Source organism: Sus scrofa, chromosome 8, assembly GCF_000003025.6.
Source record: "Sus scrofa isolate TJ Tabasco breed Duroc chromosome 8, Sscrofa11.1, whole genome shotgun sequence".
In the NCBI taxonomy this organism is placed as follows: Eukaryota; Metazoa; Chordata; class Mammalia; order Artiodactyla; family Suidae; genus Sus; species Sus scrofa.
In genome coordinates, this window is record NC_010450.4 from 55,589,387 (window position 1) to 55,604,093 (window position 14,707).

Sequence of the window (14,707 nt, forward strand, 5' to 3'; positions counted from 1 at the left end):
GGGTCTGGAAAGACTGGTGAGCTCTGTATTATTATTTGTTTTCTCAGGGAATTTCTCCTGCTCTGTTGAGAATAGTTCCTCTGCCTTTTCATTTTATTTAATGTTTCTCCTAAATTCATAGAGACAGAGAAAGTTATCTGTTGTGGTCTTGAAGGGTTGTTTTTATGTGGGAACTTCCCTGTATGGATTATGTGTGCCCAGGGTCTTTGGTGTGAGGGCTGGTTTGATATGGATGCCAGCCATGTCTCTCCTTGGGGTGTGCTGGCCATTATCACCTGGAAATGGGTGTGGTTGGTGTTGGGGGATCTAAGCCTGTACAGGGCATGAGACAAATTCCTCTCTGCTCCATGGTTGTTATCACCCTGTCAGCAGCAAGCTCTGCTCCCTAATTGTTGGAGTAGCCCTGCAGGTCAGGCTTGATCAAGCTGTGTTTCCCTTGAGTGTGTGCCCTGCCTCAAAGGAGGGGCCTGCCAAAGTACATGAGGCCTGTGCACTCACAGTGGACCTACATGCCATCTGTGTAGGCATCACAGCTCTGCTCAGGTGCAGCCCAGGGTTGCATACCTTCCCCTGTTGTGCTCATGCCAGATCTGGTGCCATGCTGTGGTGTGGAGTAGGCTGGGCCAGGAGTTGAGGTGGCTGCACTGCCACCTGAGATCAGGGCTGCCTTTGAGATCTGTCCTTCTTCCAGGACCCATCTGCTCCAGCCACTGCTAAGCTGAGGTGTAGAGTGGGTGGGGCTTGGAGACAAAGTACAGCACCTTTCGAGCGCATGCTGACAGTGGTCACCACCACCCCTGCAGCTCATACACCAGGTCACCCAGTCTGTCTCTGTGTAGCTAGACTGAGTCTTTGCCCAGGGCCAGCTGTGGTGTGGAGTAAGCAGAATTGGCATGTTCATCCATCTTGGACTGGGCAGTGCAGCAGGATGGCAGCCTCCAGTGCACTTGAAATTAAATGTGATGTTACCTCTTAGACTGAATGCACAGTCACAGATTCGTTCAAAAAAATATTGTTCAGAAATTCCAAAGGAGTTCCTGCTGTGGAGTAGTGGGGTAAGAATCTAAGTGCAGCAGCTCAGGTCGCTGTGGATCTGACCCCTGACCTGGCCCAGTGGGTTAAGGGGCCTGGCATGGCCCAGCTGTGGTTTGGATTCCATCCTTGGCCCAGGAACTTCCATATGTAGCAAGTATGGCCATTAAAAAAAAATTTAGGAGCTCCCACTGTGCCACAGTGGGATTGGTGGCATCTTGGGAGCTCTGGGACACAGGTTTGATCCCCGGCCCAGCACAGTGGGTTAAGGATCCGATGTTGCTGCAGCTATGGTTTAGGTCACAACTAAAGCTCAGGAACTCCATATGCTACGGGGTGGCTAAAAAACCAAAATTCCATAAAATTTAGCAAAAATGTGTTTCATTTTTTTTCTTTTTACTTTTTTAAAGAAATCTGATATGTGATTCTCATTTTTCTTCCATCTCTTAGATAAAATCTTGGGTGTGAGTCTTCCAGTCACTTCTACAAATTTTTTTTTCTGTGGTAAAAATAACATAGGAGTTCCCTGGTAGCCTAGTGGTTAAGGAGCCACCCTTGGCACTACTATGGCGGGGGTCAGTGCTGTGGTGTGGGTTTGATCCCTGGTCCAGGAACTTCCACATACCATGGGTGTGGCCAAAAAAATGCATCATATGAAATTTACTGTCTTCACTGTTTCTCAGCGCATAGTTCAGCAGTGCTAAGTATATTCATACTGATTGCACAGTCTCCAAAACCTTTTCATCTTGCAAGACTGAAACTCTGTCCATTAAACAGTTGCTGTTTCCCCTCCCCCAGCCCCTGATAACCACCATTTAGATACCTCATATAAGAGGAGTTATGCAGTGTTTGTCCTTTTGTGGGTGGCTTATTTCACTTACCTTAATGTCCTCAAGGTATCGGAGCTTTCTTCCTCTTTGAATAATACCTCCTGGTGTATCTATACACCACATTTTCTTCGTTCATCTATTAGTGGACTTTGGGTGACCTTCACCTCTTGGTTACTGTAAATAGTGCTGCCGTGAACATGGGTGTGCAGATATCTAGATCCTATTTTCAGTTCTTTTGGATAAATAACCCAGAAGTGGAACTGCGGGGTCGTGTGGTAATTGTCTTTAAGTCTTTGAGGAACCACCTTATTTACTGTCTCTGTAGTGGCTACACCATTTTATATCCCAGCAGCATCCCTCAGGAGTTCTCATTGCTCCACATCCTGGTCAGCACTTGCCATTTTCTGGGTTTACTTTTAATTTGCTCATAGCTGTTCTCACAGGTGAGAGGTGATGTCATACTGTGGTTTGATCACAGGTCCCTGCTGCTGACTTAGGTCGAGTAGCTTTTCATACGCGGTTGGTCATTTGTCTTCTTAGGAAAAATGTCTGTTTAATAAGTCCTTTGCCCATTTTAATTGTTTTTTTTTGTTGTTGTTGAATTGTAGTCTTTCTATATTTTCAGACAGTTTTTGAAAGTGAAAAGTCCCCTAGGCACCTTCAGTAACGACTGTCCCGTGTTAGGAATTAACAGGCAGCCTCCAGTATCATCATCAAAGTCCAGGATCTAAAGCTCAGTGTCTCCCTCCTAGTCTGGCCCGAAACACCCGCCTTGGGGTGTGGGTGCCAGGGCTCCCCTGTTCCTGTGCCTGCAGCTCCAGTTCTCTGTGCCTTCCTAGCCCCTTACCAGCAGGCCCCTCAGTTCAGGGGCATCCCTGCGTCCCGGGCAGCTCTCTCCACAGATGTCTTCCCACCACAGCACCGGTGTCACCTTGGACTTTGCCAGGAGTGAGCAGAAGCAAGCTGATGTCTGTGCCCACAGGGTCCCACCTGGCTTAGCCCCCTTAGCTCTAGTGGGGAGACGACGGGGGGCCTGGCTGTGCCAGCAGCCTTTTTCAGAGAAATCCTCTGCTCTGGCTGCTTCCACCTCTGCTCTGATTTTTCTGACCTTTAGGTGGCTGTTTGGCCAGCTTAGAAACCAGTCCTGAGCACATGACTCAGGACCTGGGGCAAGGTGCCACTGATTATTTGTTACAGACCTCTCAGGGCATCCTGGCTGGAACTCAGACACGAGTCCCATTTTAACATCCTGTTTTTCATTTCTTTTTTTTTTCTTGCTTTTTAGGGCCGCACCAGTGGCATACGGAGGGTCCCAGGCTAGGGGTGGAATCAGCTGTAGCCACTGGCCTACACCACAGCCACAGCAACACAGATCTGAGCCGCGTCTGTGACCTACACCACAGCTCATGGCAACCCTGGATCCTTAGCCCACTGAGCAAGGCCAGGGGTCGAACCTGCAACCTCATGGTTGCTAGTCAGATTTGTTTCCACTGGGCCACTGCAGGAACTCCTGAGCCTGAATTCCTAATTCAAACTTATTACTTCAGTTCTTTCTCCTCAGTATGAAGTTAACTGAGAGCCTGGGTTGGTCTGGATCATCATGGTGTAGACTTGTCTTTGGTTTCAAAAGAACACGTCTATAGCGAGCCATTTCCCTTGGTGATAGTAAAGGACTCAGGACTGGGATGGTTGCCTCTAGAAGTGCGAATTTTCACTTGGGGAGTAGAAGTGGGTCATCACCTCGGACACACGCAACACAAACGCTGGCTCTTGGAAAGCGGTTGCTGTATCTAGATGTTCTCATGCCCGGGACCTCTTTAACCTTCGCTGCAGGCTGACAAGGCAGATGCCATCCCCATTTCCATTTTATGGACTAAGAAGTGAAGTCTTAGAGAGGTCATGTGACTTTTCTCGGCCCACAGTGGTCAAGCCCCAGTCTGTGTAGTTCCTGAGCCCAGTCACTCAACCTCTGTCTCTCAGTCACCCACCTATGAGGCTCCCCCCGCTGCAGTTGCACAGGCAAGACTGTCGGCCACAGGAAAAGCACAGACCAGAAGACAGGCCTTGGTTCCTGCTGCAGCCCAGGCACTAGCTGCTGGGTGACCCTGCTCACAGCACATGCTGGCTGTGGACACAAGTACACACTCATAGGCACTGGACCCAAATCATGCTTCCCCCTACCTTCTGTAGAGTCCTCATGCCCTGAGCAGCCCCACTGGGCAGAGCAGAGCCCCAACTTTCCTCTTCATATGTAGGGATTCCACTCTGTTCTAACAGTTTCCATATGTTGGGTTGGGGAGAAGTTTCCATTGAAAAAATAAATTTAAGGAGTTCCTGTGGTGGCTCAGTGGGAACATACCCAACTAGTATCCATGAGAATATGGGTTCGATTCCTGGCTCTGCTCAGTGGTTTAAGGATCCAGCACTGCTGTAACCTGTGGTGTAAGTTGCAGACGTGACTCGAATCCTGCATTGCGGTGGCTGTGGTGTAGGCCAGTGGCTACAGCTCTGATTGGACCCCTAGCCTGGGAACATCCATATGCCACAGGTGTGGCCAGCAAAGAAAAAAACAATAAATAAAGAGAACAATGAATCAAATAACTATCTCCATTCTTTGTAAGCTTGAGGGTTTTTGACACTGGAGAGTATTTTTTTCCTTGCATTGTGAGCAAAGTGAAATGCCCCCATTTTATCTGTTGATTGAATTTGCTATCCTCCCATCGGGTGGAGTCACTCAGGCATTGGCCCAGTTTGTGTTAGAAAAGAGAGCTATTTCATGTGTTGATTAGTTGTCACAAGTTTGAGGGGACAAGAAACTGAAGTAAGGGAAGAGTTAGTTTTGATGTGAACCTGCTTTTGTCTCTACCCATTCTCATCACCATTTCAGCATGTTGGGGGAGTGTTCTCACGCCACCACGCAGTTCTCTGACACCAGCTGCTGTGGTTTGGGTACAGCTTTGTTCTGATTTCTTACTTGGAGGTAAGGTCAGTGTCCACAGTCATGGGCTCAGGCCTACTGGACTGCCCCCATCTAGATGTCAGTCACTAATCCAGGTGCTGAATTAATCTGCTGGAGTAGAACTGAGGAGAAGCATTCTACTCGCAGATCGCCGTTGTATTATAAAAGACGGTAATTCAGGAGTAGCTAGATGGAAGGGGAGCCTGTACGGCCAAGGTTTGGGGAAAGGGAGCACAGCTTCCATGCTTCCCGAGTCACCTTCCCAGCTTCTGCACTGTTCCCAACCCAGGAGCTTCCACACCAGTCCTGTGGGTTGTTATGGAGGCCTCAATACAGTCCTGGTCAGTTACATCACTGGCCACTGGGGACTGGACTCAACCTTTCACCCCTTACCCCTCCCTGGAACTTGGGGGTGGGACTAAAATTCTAACCCTTTAATCATAGTTGGTTGTTGGGTCCACTGGCCACCAGCCTCCATCTTCAGGGGCTTTTCATTAGCAGAACTATAGACACGTTCATGCTCTCAGCATGAAGGTAACTGCAGGGGTTTTAGGAGCTTTGTGCCAGAAACAGGGACAAAGATCAGATAGGTATTTCTTACAATACTTCACAATATCAGTCTTTCTTCCCACAGAAAAGCCAGTGCTTCAGAGCAGACACTCCTTAGATGGCTCCAAACTCGTGGAGAAGGTTGAAAGCCCGCAGCCACTGTGGATAACACTGGCGCTGCAGAAGCAGAAGGGGTTTCGGGAGCAGCAGGCCACTAGGGAAGAGCGGAAGCAAGCCAGGGAGGCCAGCCAGGCAGAGAAGCTCTGCAGAGAAAATGTGAGTAGCCTGGTCCTCAGCTTGAACTTTGTTTCCCCAAGTTTGGCTCTCTTTTAGTTCATAAGATTTTTTAAAAAGCAGCAGCAGCCTAGCGGAGAGTGGTGGAGAATCTTTAGAAAAAAGGGCAATGGAGAAGTTGATGACTACTCAGCCCAGCAGGTGTTTTTAGGTAGGAATCTGATTGGGTTTCCCTGTGTCCTTAGGTATTAACCTGATTTGGCAGAGTCCACACACACAACAGTTATATAAAAAATAGGAAAATGATTTTATTGAGCCTTGAGTCGAGAGGAAATGAGTCTGGCCCTGATGTGGAGTTGTTGGATGAGGTTCTTCTAGGAAAGTACTAGCGTCCCTCTTGAGGACACTGGGACTGAGCCACTCAGTGGCTGGGGCCAGGTGGAGCACACATGGCTCTCCACGCAGCCCAGGCCCTAAGGGCAGGGCGGGTGGGGTGGCGGGGATGCTGGCAGAAGCCTCCAGGGCCTTGTCCTGCAGAGTCCAGCCGTTCCACGCCCTCAGGTCAAAAGCACGCGTCTCTGACTCTGTCTGCCTGCCCAGGTCAGTGTGGGCCCGCAGCCTGGCAGCAGCAGCCATACCAGAGCAGGCTCCCTGCACAAGCCCACCGCTCAACCAGAGGAGAGGAAGCCAGAGACGGCGGCGGCCAGGCTGGAGCGCAGGGAACAGCTGAAAAAGGCCAGCACTCTTCCGACGTCTGTGACAGGTAGGGAGGGCAGGCCCGTTTCTGTACTTAAAGATCTTCTCCTTAGTGCTCGTTTCATTTCCCCTCGCATCATGACACAGCATTTGAGGCATTTCAGGGCAGAGGCTGTCTCAAACCCTCTTCGTAAACTTTGACCCTGATAAAGCCCATCTGATAAAGCTCATCATCAGTGACTTGATGGTACATGTTTACCCATCAGCTCTTCAGGCAGAGGAGAGACCTCTGATTTGTAATATTTGCTATTTTCTCTGCTATCAGTCCTCCCAACAGCAGCCAATCTCAAAGCACCAGCGTGACAGCAGGCGGCTCATGAAACTCCTGAACCTTTAACAAGGTGATAGGAGCCTTCTCCAGCTCCATGGCCTGCAGTCCTACAAAATCAGCAAGGAAGGCTGCATGCCATGCAACTTTCTGGGCAAAGGAAAAGACTAGATTAGATTAGGATTTGGGGGGGGGAAAGGTGAGGTTTAAGCAAAATTTAAATGCAGCAGTGTTTTGATAGGCTCAAAGCAAAGCAGTTGATAGCAAGTCTGAGCTGAAAGGCGGACTCAGGGGTTTGTTACTTTGATGCTGCAAACTTAAGATAAATGTGAGGAAGCTGTATCTGAAAGCCCTACCCAGAGCTCTGCCCCACCTGGAAATGGAAGCTGCTTCTCTAGTCACAGAGATCCAAACGGCTCAGCTGCTCCAGACAAAAGCAGGGCAGGCCCTTCTTACTGCTGTGACTTCAGACAGCATGTGGCTGACCCAAATGTGACTTCAGCAAGCAAGGACTTCTGTTCTAAGTCCCTGATGTTAATTAACAACAGCAGTGTTTGTATGTCCATGACACTGAAGGGACACGTGCACATTGAAATAATTAGGAGTTCCCGTCGTGGCTCAGTGGTAACGAACCCCACTAGTGTCTATGAGGATTCGGGTTGAGCCCTGGTCTTGCTCACTGGATTAAGGATCCGGCATTGCTGTGAGCTGTGGTACAAGTCAGCAGCTATAGCTCTGATTCAACCCCTAGCCTGCCAATTTGCATATGCCATGGGTGCAGCTCTAAAAAGGTAAAAAAACTGTTTATACTATTCAAAGATAAAGTGATTCAGTTATCTTTATAACTATGTCCTTGTTAGAAATCACTGGCAGGGAGTTCCCGTCTTGGCGCAGTGGTTAACGGATCCGACTAGGAACCATGAGGTTGCGGGTTCGGTCCCTGCCCTTGCTCAGTGGGTTAATGATCCGGCGTTGCCGTGAGCTGTGGTGTAGGTTGCAGACGCGGCTCGGATCCCGCGTTGCTGTGGCTCTGGCGTAGGCCAGTGGCTACAGCTCCGCTTCGACCCCTAGCCTGGGAACCTCCATATGCCGCGGGAGCGGCCCAAGAAATAGCAACAACAACAACAACAACAAGACAAAAGACAAAAAAAAAAAAAAAAGAAATCACTGGCAGGATGGAGCCTGAAAGAGCTTCCTCTCAGGTTATTAGGGCATCTTTTCCCACTAGGCAGCCCTGCCTCAGACGCTCAGCCTCTAGATCCAAGGTTTTCTATGCCTTGAATAGTTGCTCACTGAGGTCTGGGTATGTGAAGAGGTCTTGCTATTAAAGCTATACTGACTGTTCTGTAAGGAGAGAAAAAACATTACATTTGAAAACCACTTTTGAGCACTGCACAGTTTCTCCAGAACTTGCAAGGGCATTATTGCACTGAAGGATCTTAAACATCCTATGTGTGTGTTAAGAGAGAACTCTTGCAGAATAGTGAACGCTCCAGAGTCAAAGAAAGCAACCTTGGCCTCTGCTTGAATTCTCGGACACGCCCAAGGGCTGATGCCGCTCAGTGGCCCCACCTGATAAAGCAAGCATTTCTTCTGAAGTTTCAGTCAGTGTTTCCTGTAGGCCATTGTCACGGGCACTAAATATGACCCAAAGATAAGATGGGAATCCTACCTTAGAGGCCTCTAGGATGCAGAGGAATTGCTAGACGAGACTGAACCATCAGGGCTGGAGAACCTTAGGGTGAGGGGCCAGGACTTCACTGGTGGAAGATCCAGCTTTTGACCTCACAGCTAGTTAAGTTCAAACTACTGGTTTTATCTTTTTCTTCATGACATTGACTGGTTGTATGTTGTATGACTAGAATCATAGAATTTGCCTTTTATTTCTTACTATCATGCAGGCGTAGCTTCTGTGCACAGAAAAAATTAGGTTTCTAGAGATACTCCAAAATGAGAACTGACTGTACGGGATCATTGTGATTCTGTGTATACTGGCTATGATCATGTAGTTTTTGTTCCCCAATTCTTCTGGCCAGATGTACCCATCTCACTGGGTTTCCTTTCTGAATCTCCTATTTCTAGTGGAGATCTCAGACTCAGCCCCGCCAGCGCCACTGGTGAAAGAAGTCACAAAGAGGTTCTCTACTCCCGACGCTGCCCCCATGTCAACAGAACCGGCCTGGCTGGCTTTGGCCAAGAGGAAAGCCAAGGCCTGGAGCGACTGCCCACAGATTATTAAGTAACGAGTGAGTCTTGGCCACTCCTGTTGCCAGGTACTGGCTTTTCCTTGCCCTGTTTATTTATTTCTTACACGAGGTGAAGGGACCAGGTGTGGAAGGCTCGAGAGTGCCGAGAAGCCGAACTGACGGTGGCCCTTGTCAAGAGTGTATTTGTACAATCCCAGGTCCTGGTGCCTGAAGCTCCTCCTAGTTCTAGAGAAGATTCCATCCGAGGGCCCACGTGGAGCAAGGTCTCCAGGCTGAGAGCTCCTCAGGAGAGCCACCCCCTGGCCCCGCCCGGCCTTTCACACGGCACACCATTCAGCACATGGACTTTGGCCAATCTTTGTGCTCATCGTTCTTCTGGTTCTTTACCCCAGCTTCTTTTCTCTAGACCACCTACCATGTGTTTGGGGACTTCTAGCCTTTTCTGTAGTAGCTGTGAAAGGATCCCATAGAGACAGAAGCGAGAACGCCCACGCTCCTGGATGCCATGAGGAACCGGGAACTGCAGGTAAAAGCCTGGCTCCCAGCCTTGGGCCCAGGTCTGCTTTTCCTGGAAGCTGCAGCCCAGAGTGAACCATCCACACCTTTGAGCCACAGGCTCCATTACACTGGGACTTGAAGGACAAGTTATCCATTTGGCCAGCTGGCTCCTAAAATGGTTAAAAGGAGAAAAAAAACAGCAGCTACAAATTCTGTGTCTGAATTTCCTCATTGAGTGCAGCTGTTCTTCAGGCTAAGCTCCCTTCCAGGCTCGCTCAATCAGGGATGCTCTGACGATGAGGTGGATGTGTGTATGCTGGTAAAATCGAGATAGATAATGTCAGGTATTTCATCAAGGTTGAGAAGTTTGGGATACACTGGTATTAATCTAGTTTTTCAAACTCTGAGGGGGAGGGTCATTTCACCCAAAGTGGCAAAAGTGAGACAGGAAAAATAATAGAACAATCCCCCAAACCAGCCAATAGCCAGGGTACAAAGGTGATGGACACCACATCTCTGGAAATCCTTCAAGTCTTGAAAAGAAGGCAACAGTAAGACACGATTTGAAGCCTCTGCACTAAGGACTTCCTCTGGGAAGTTTCTTTACCATGATCAAGTAATTCATGTTTAGAGTCAAATGTTCCACAGCGTTTATAACGCAGAGAGTACATCTTGCTACCTTTACCAACATCTGAGTTTTAAGTGGCCTTGTTACTACACACACATAAAAAAGAAGGGACTTGGCAATTTAAAAGCCACTTATATTAACTTTTATTTCCCTGAATTTGCTTTCCATGACTCACAGACATTCAGCAAACCCACACATTGCTAACACTAACTGATATTTCATGGTGTTGGCATATTGCCTTTTTTTTTCAATTCTGACTTCAAAGTCTAAGTACAAATCCTTTGCTTAGTGCAGGGAAAAGAACTATGTCCCTTTTCCCTCTCCCACAAAACACATTTTATTAGTATCATTTTCCTTTATGCTTACTTAAAAGATATATGCTAGTCTCCTTAAAGAATGTACCTTAAAGGATGAGCACAGTTATTGACCATCTAAAAGGCATTTTCTTTCCAGAAGTGATGGCTCAGCGTCTTGGTAGCAGCTGGCATATGTGGTAACGTAGATAGTTTTACTTCTGCAAGTTGGAATTCATATAATATATATATATATATAGTGGACCTTCAGACTGTTCAGAATCAATGGAAATTTTTTTTATGGCTGTAAGAAGCAATATTCCACTGCATGTTTTTCACACTGATATTCATTTCTAAATCAAATATGCAGACATTTGTTAGTTTCAATGATTTTCTCACTAGGGTCACACTTTTTAATTGGACTCCATCCATCCAGAGCCCTGGAATTAGAGTGCTCCATTAGTTCTTCTGCATTGACTCTTTCTTTCATCCTGTCAGCTTTGGATTATATCACAGTAATGACAGAGAACAGGCAAAGAAAAAAGATCACTAACAGAATGGTAGACATGTCACCTCTGTAATGGCACTGAGCCCATACAAAGGAGAAATACCTCAGTTACAAATTTCCATCAAAATCTTTAAAAGAAGACCATACTGAGGAAAGGACAGTCATAGCACTTATTCCAATAACTTCTAAAAGTTACATGTTTTAATATTTCATGTAAAAATTACTCCAAATTTGCACTAAATACCAATGAAGTGTTATTTTGCTTTAGTTGTGTTGCAGTCTTTTCTGATAGCAAACTGTGGGGGCAATTCTGTAAAGCATATACAAATTCAAGACTTTTAAAAATGAAACGAATGATTTCTATGTTCAATAACAAGCTTTGTTTTTCTAATTTAAATAAATATACATACTCCTGGTAAGGTTGTAGATGATTAACCTCTGTTCATAAGACACATATACAAAACTAGAGGGTTTTTTGTTTACTTTTTTAATTTTTCAAGTGCAATTGTTTCTTATACATTAATTACTATTAAATTATTTTAGCCAGTTATTAGCAAATTGTAGTATGTACTCATTGTCTCTTCTTGTGACATTTAGTTTTAATTGCTTATTTTAAAGCAGAAACATTAGAGTTACAAGTGTCTTGCAATATTTTTATCAACAATAAAATGAAGTAGAGACTTAATGAAAATAGCTTACTGTGATTTTAATATTATTTTGAGATTTTGGTTGTATAAAGTTTTAATGTAAAATGTCCATTATTGAAGGGAAAAGATCTTTCAATAAAAAAAAACCCCACAAGATCTGTGGCATTGATGGACTTTCCTTTTCAAGCTGAAGTTTTTAACTGATTTCAGTGACTAGAGCAAGCTTACATAGCTTCTGCTGAGGAGAATTTCAAGGCACTTTATGTGGTATCTTACTATACCTTTAACTAGGTATTTTTGGAGAAAAATAATAATGAGTAGGGACAAATTAAATGTTTATCTCAACCCTAAATTAGAACTGCCCAGTCCGTATCTCAGGCAGGATGATTCTCCAGCCCCCTTACTCACATATGGGCTGTGGAACAGTAGCTGAGTGCCTGAGAGATGCAGTGCAAGGCCCCAGACCAGACCTACGACTCACAGGGCCAGACGAGGGCAAGGCGAGGGGTGCAAGCAGGGCTCTTGCCTCAGGTGCCAAAACTCCAAATAATGAAGAGAAATGCTGTTGTGGAGTTTTTACTGTGGTGCCGTGGGTTAATACTCCAGCTTGTCTCTGGGGAAGACCTGGTTCATTCCCTGGTCCAGCTCAGTGGGTTGAGGATCCAGCATCGCCGCGGCTGTGGTTAAGTTACAGCTGCTGCTCAGACTGCCTGGGAACTTCCATATGCCACAAGTGTAGCCAAAACGAAAAAGATGTTATTTTAATGCAGTATTTTTTTTAAATTAAGGTTAATGCAAATTCCATGACAAATGAATATCAAAATCTTGAATAAAGACAGGATCAGTATCACTGATTTTTCCTTTTGGCTCCGGCTCTAGTGTGGCTCAGCCAAGCCCCCTCCTTCCAGCCCTCTCAACTGGAAAGTGCATTCAGCAAGAGCTTCAGGTGGTTAATAAATCAAAGATGAAGCACTGATCTAATGCCTGGCAGAAGATAATGTCCTTTTGAGCCAGGAATGGCCTCAGCCCCCTTTCCGTGGGAAAACCTGCACCAGCATCACCTCCTAATACAGCTGAAATGCCTACTGGCTGCTTTCCTATACACTCTGTGGGCATGTCAACATGCTTAACTTCCACCTGAAAGGGGCCGTGGATTGGGATGAGGGCACTGTGAGGAGGTCTGGCAGAGGCAGGAAAGTGCCCAAGGTTAGTGGGTCCACAGGGTGAGCCATGTAGAGCTTCCAGGACAGGAGCTGTCTTCCATCAGGCCAAAACCATACAGTCATTTCAGGCATTGTTCCTGGCTGTATGGCCCTAGCCCTCTCTGTAATTCTGCAGGAGACTCGACATTCTTTTAAAAATTCATTCTGGAGGAGACTGGCCAGAATGGTGGAACAACACCCTGAGCTCATGTTTCGTGGGCACACCAAAGTCACAGCTATTTACAGAACAACCACTAATAAAAAGACTGGAACCTACCAGAGAAGATCTTCCACATAAAGGAGGAACCAAGCGATGGGCAGGAGGGCAGGATTCATGCTGTAGTCAAACTGCATACCCCCAAAAGGAAGCCCTATGAACAGGAGAGTTATATCACATAGGTTCCCCCCAAGGACTGAGAGCTCTGTGTCCCCCGTCAGGCTCCCCAGCCCAGCCTCCTGCTGGGAAGGTAGCCCCCAGTGACTTCTACTTTCAGGCATCCCAGAGGGCTGGGGGACAGCCAGGCTTCACTCATAAAGGGCATGCACACCCTTACCTGCTCCAGGACCCAGGGCAGAAGCAGTCAGTGCCAGGAGCCCGGGTCAGACCTACATGTTGATCTCGGAGTGTCTTCCAAAGAGGCAGGAGCCAGGTGCAGCTCGGCCTGGGAACCCCGAAACTGGTGGCAGCCATTCTCAGGATTTCCTTCTACCACATGGACACTGGTCCTGGCAAAGGCTCCAGGGCCCAGCCCTGCCCTTTCCCTGCCATCCGCAGAGCCATCTCTAGCCTTTGGACCAGCCTTACCCATCAGGGACAGACGCCTGACACAAGAAAACCACACTCTTGCAGCCTGGAGATACTCCTGGCCCGTCAGCAGGTCAGACCTTTGGGATATCCTGGACCCCACAAGCATCTTGTCAGGAACACGGCCCTCCCACCCCCACCAGTGATAACAGTTCTGGGACCCCTGGGCCTTGTGACCAGACTCCAGGACCTGATGCTCACTAGTATGCCAGCATTAACTCCAGGACTTGGCTTCACCCACCATACAGTGAGCCACAGCCCTGGAATCTTCTAGACCCTAACTCCACCCACCAGTGGGCAGCATTAGCCCCAGGGCCCCTGGGGTTCTATGGTCAGCCACCCGGTGACCTTGTCCCGTCAACCCTACCAGACAGCAGAGCCCACAACAACAGAAGGACACATATGGCATGAACAGTGAGGAAGCCCTAGAGCACAGAGCTTGGGTGATGAGAGGGGAATGCACTGTTGGAACACATAAGTTACCTCCAAACAAGGCCATGTCTCTAAGGTCAAGAAACACAACCTACCAAATACATAAAAATACAAACAGCATTCTGGCAAAGTGAAGCAACAGAGGAACATTTCCAGACGCAGGAACAAGATAAAACCCCAAAAGAACTAACTGAAGTGTTTTCAGGCAAATAACCAAGAAAGAGTTCAGGGCAGTGACTGTAAAGATGATCAGAGAACTTGGGCAAAGAATGAATGCATAGAGGGAGAAGTTAACAGTTACTGACAAAGAGAAAATATAAAGAGTAACCAAACAGAGATGAAGAATGCAATAAATTAAGAATATACAAGAGGAGTTCCCATCATGGCACAACGGAAACAAATCTGACTAGGAACCATGAGGTTGCGGGTTCGATCCCTGGTCTCGCTCAGTGGGTTAAGGATCTGGCATTGCTGTGAGCTGTGGTGTAGGTCGCAGATGCAGCTCGGATCCGGCATTTCTGTGGCTGTGGTGTAGGCCAGTAACTGTAAGTTCTGATTTGACTCCTAGCCTGGGTACCTCCATGTACCACAGGTGCAGCCTTAGAAAAAAAAAAAAAAAAAAAAACAAAAAAATATAAATAAATAAAAAATAAAAATATACAAGAAATCAGCAATAGACTATATGACACAAAGAGATGGATCAGTGAGTTGGAAGACAGAGTAGTAGGAATCATTGTTGCTGAATAGAAAAAAAATAAGGAAGTGAGGACAGTATAAAAGACATTTGGGACAACATCAAGTACAATAATGTTTTCATCATAGGGATCCCAGAAGGAAGAGAAAGAAACAGACTGAGAAC

General features: G+C 46.9%; 1 protein-coding gene and 1 long non-coding RNA gene across 11 annotated transcripts in view; one reads left to right on the plus strand and one right to left on the minus strand.

Annotated features, from left to right (window-relative positions):
* Positions 1-11,545, plus strand: part of KIAA1211 (KIAA1211 ortholog) — a 264,569-nt gene extending 253,024 nt beyond the window's left edge. For all 10 annotated transcript variants that reach the window (XM_021101354.1, XM_021101353.1, XM_021101357.1 and 7 more), the window contains 3 exons: positions 5,456-5,646; positions 6,205-6,367; positions 8,711-11,545. In XM_021101354.1, coding sequence (XP_020957013.1) covers positions 5,456-5,646; positions 6,205-6,367; positions 8,711-8,871 — 515 coding nt within the window. In that variant the 3' untranslated portion in view covers positions 8,872-11,545. The remainder of the gene's footprint in view (positions 1-5,455; positions 5,647-6,204; positions 6,368-8,710) is intronic.
* LOC110262106 lies at positions 9,639-14,275 on the minus strand. Its single transcript, XR_002346678.1, has 2 exons — positions 12,889-14,275; positions 9,639-12,126 (listed from the first exon to the last, which is right to left on the minus strand). It is a non-coding gene; the product is annotated as an uncharacterized LOC110262106 (long non-coding RNA).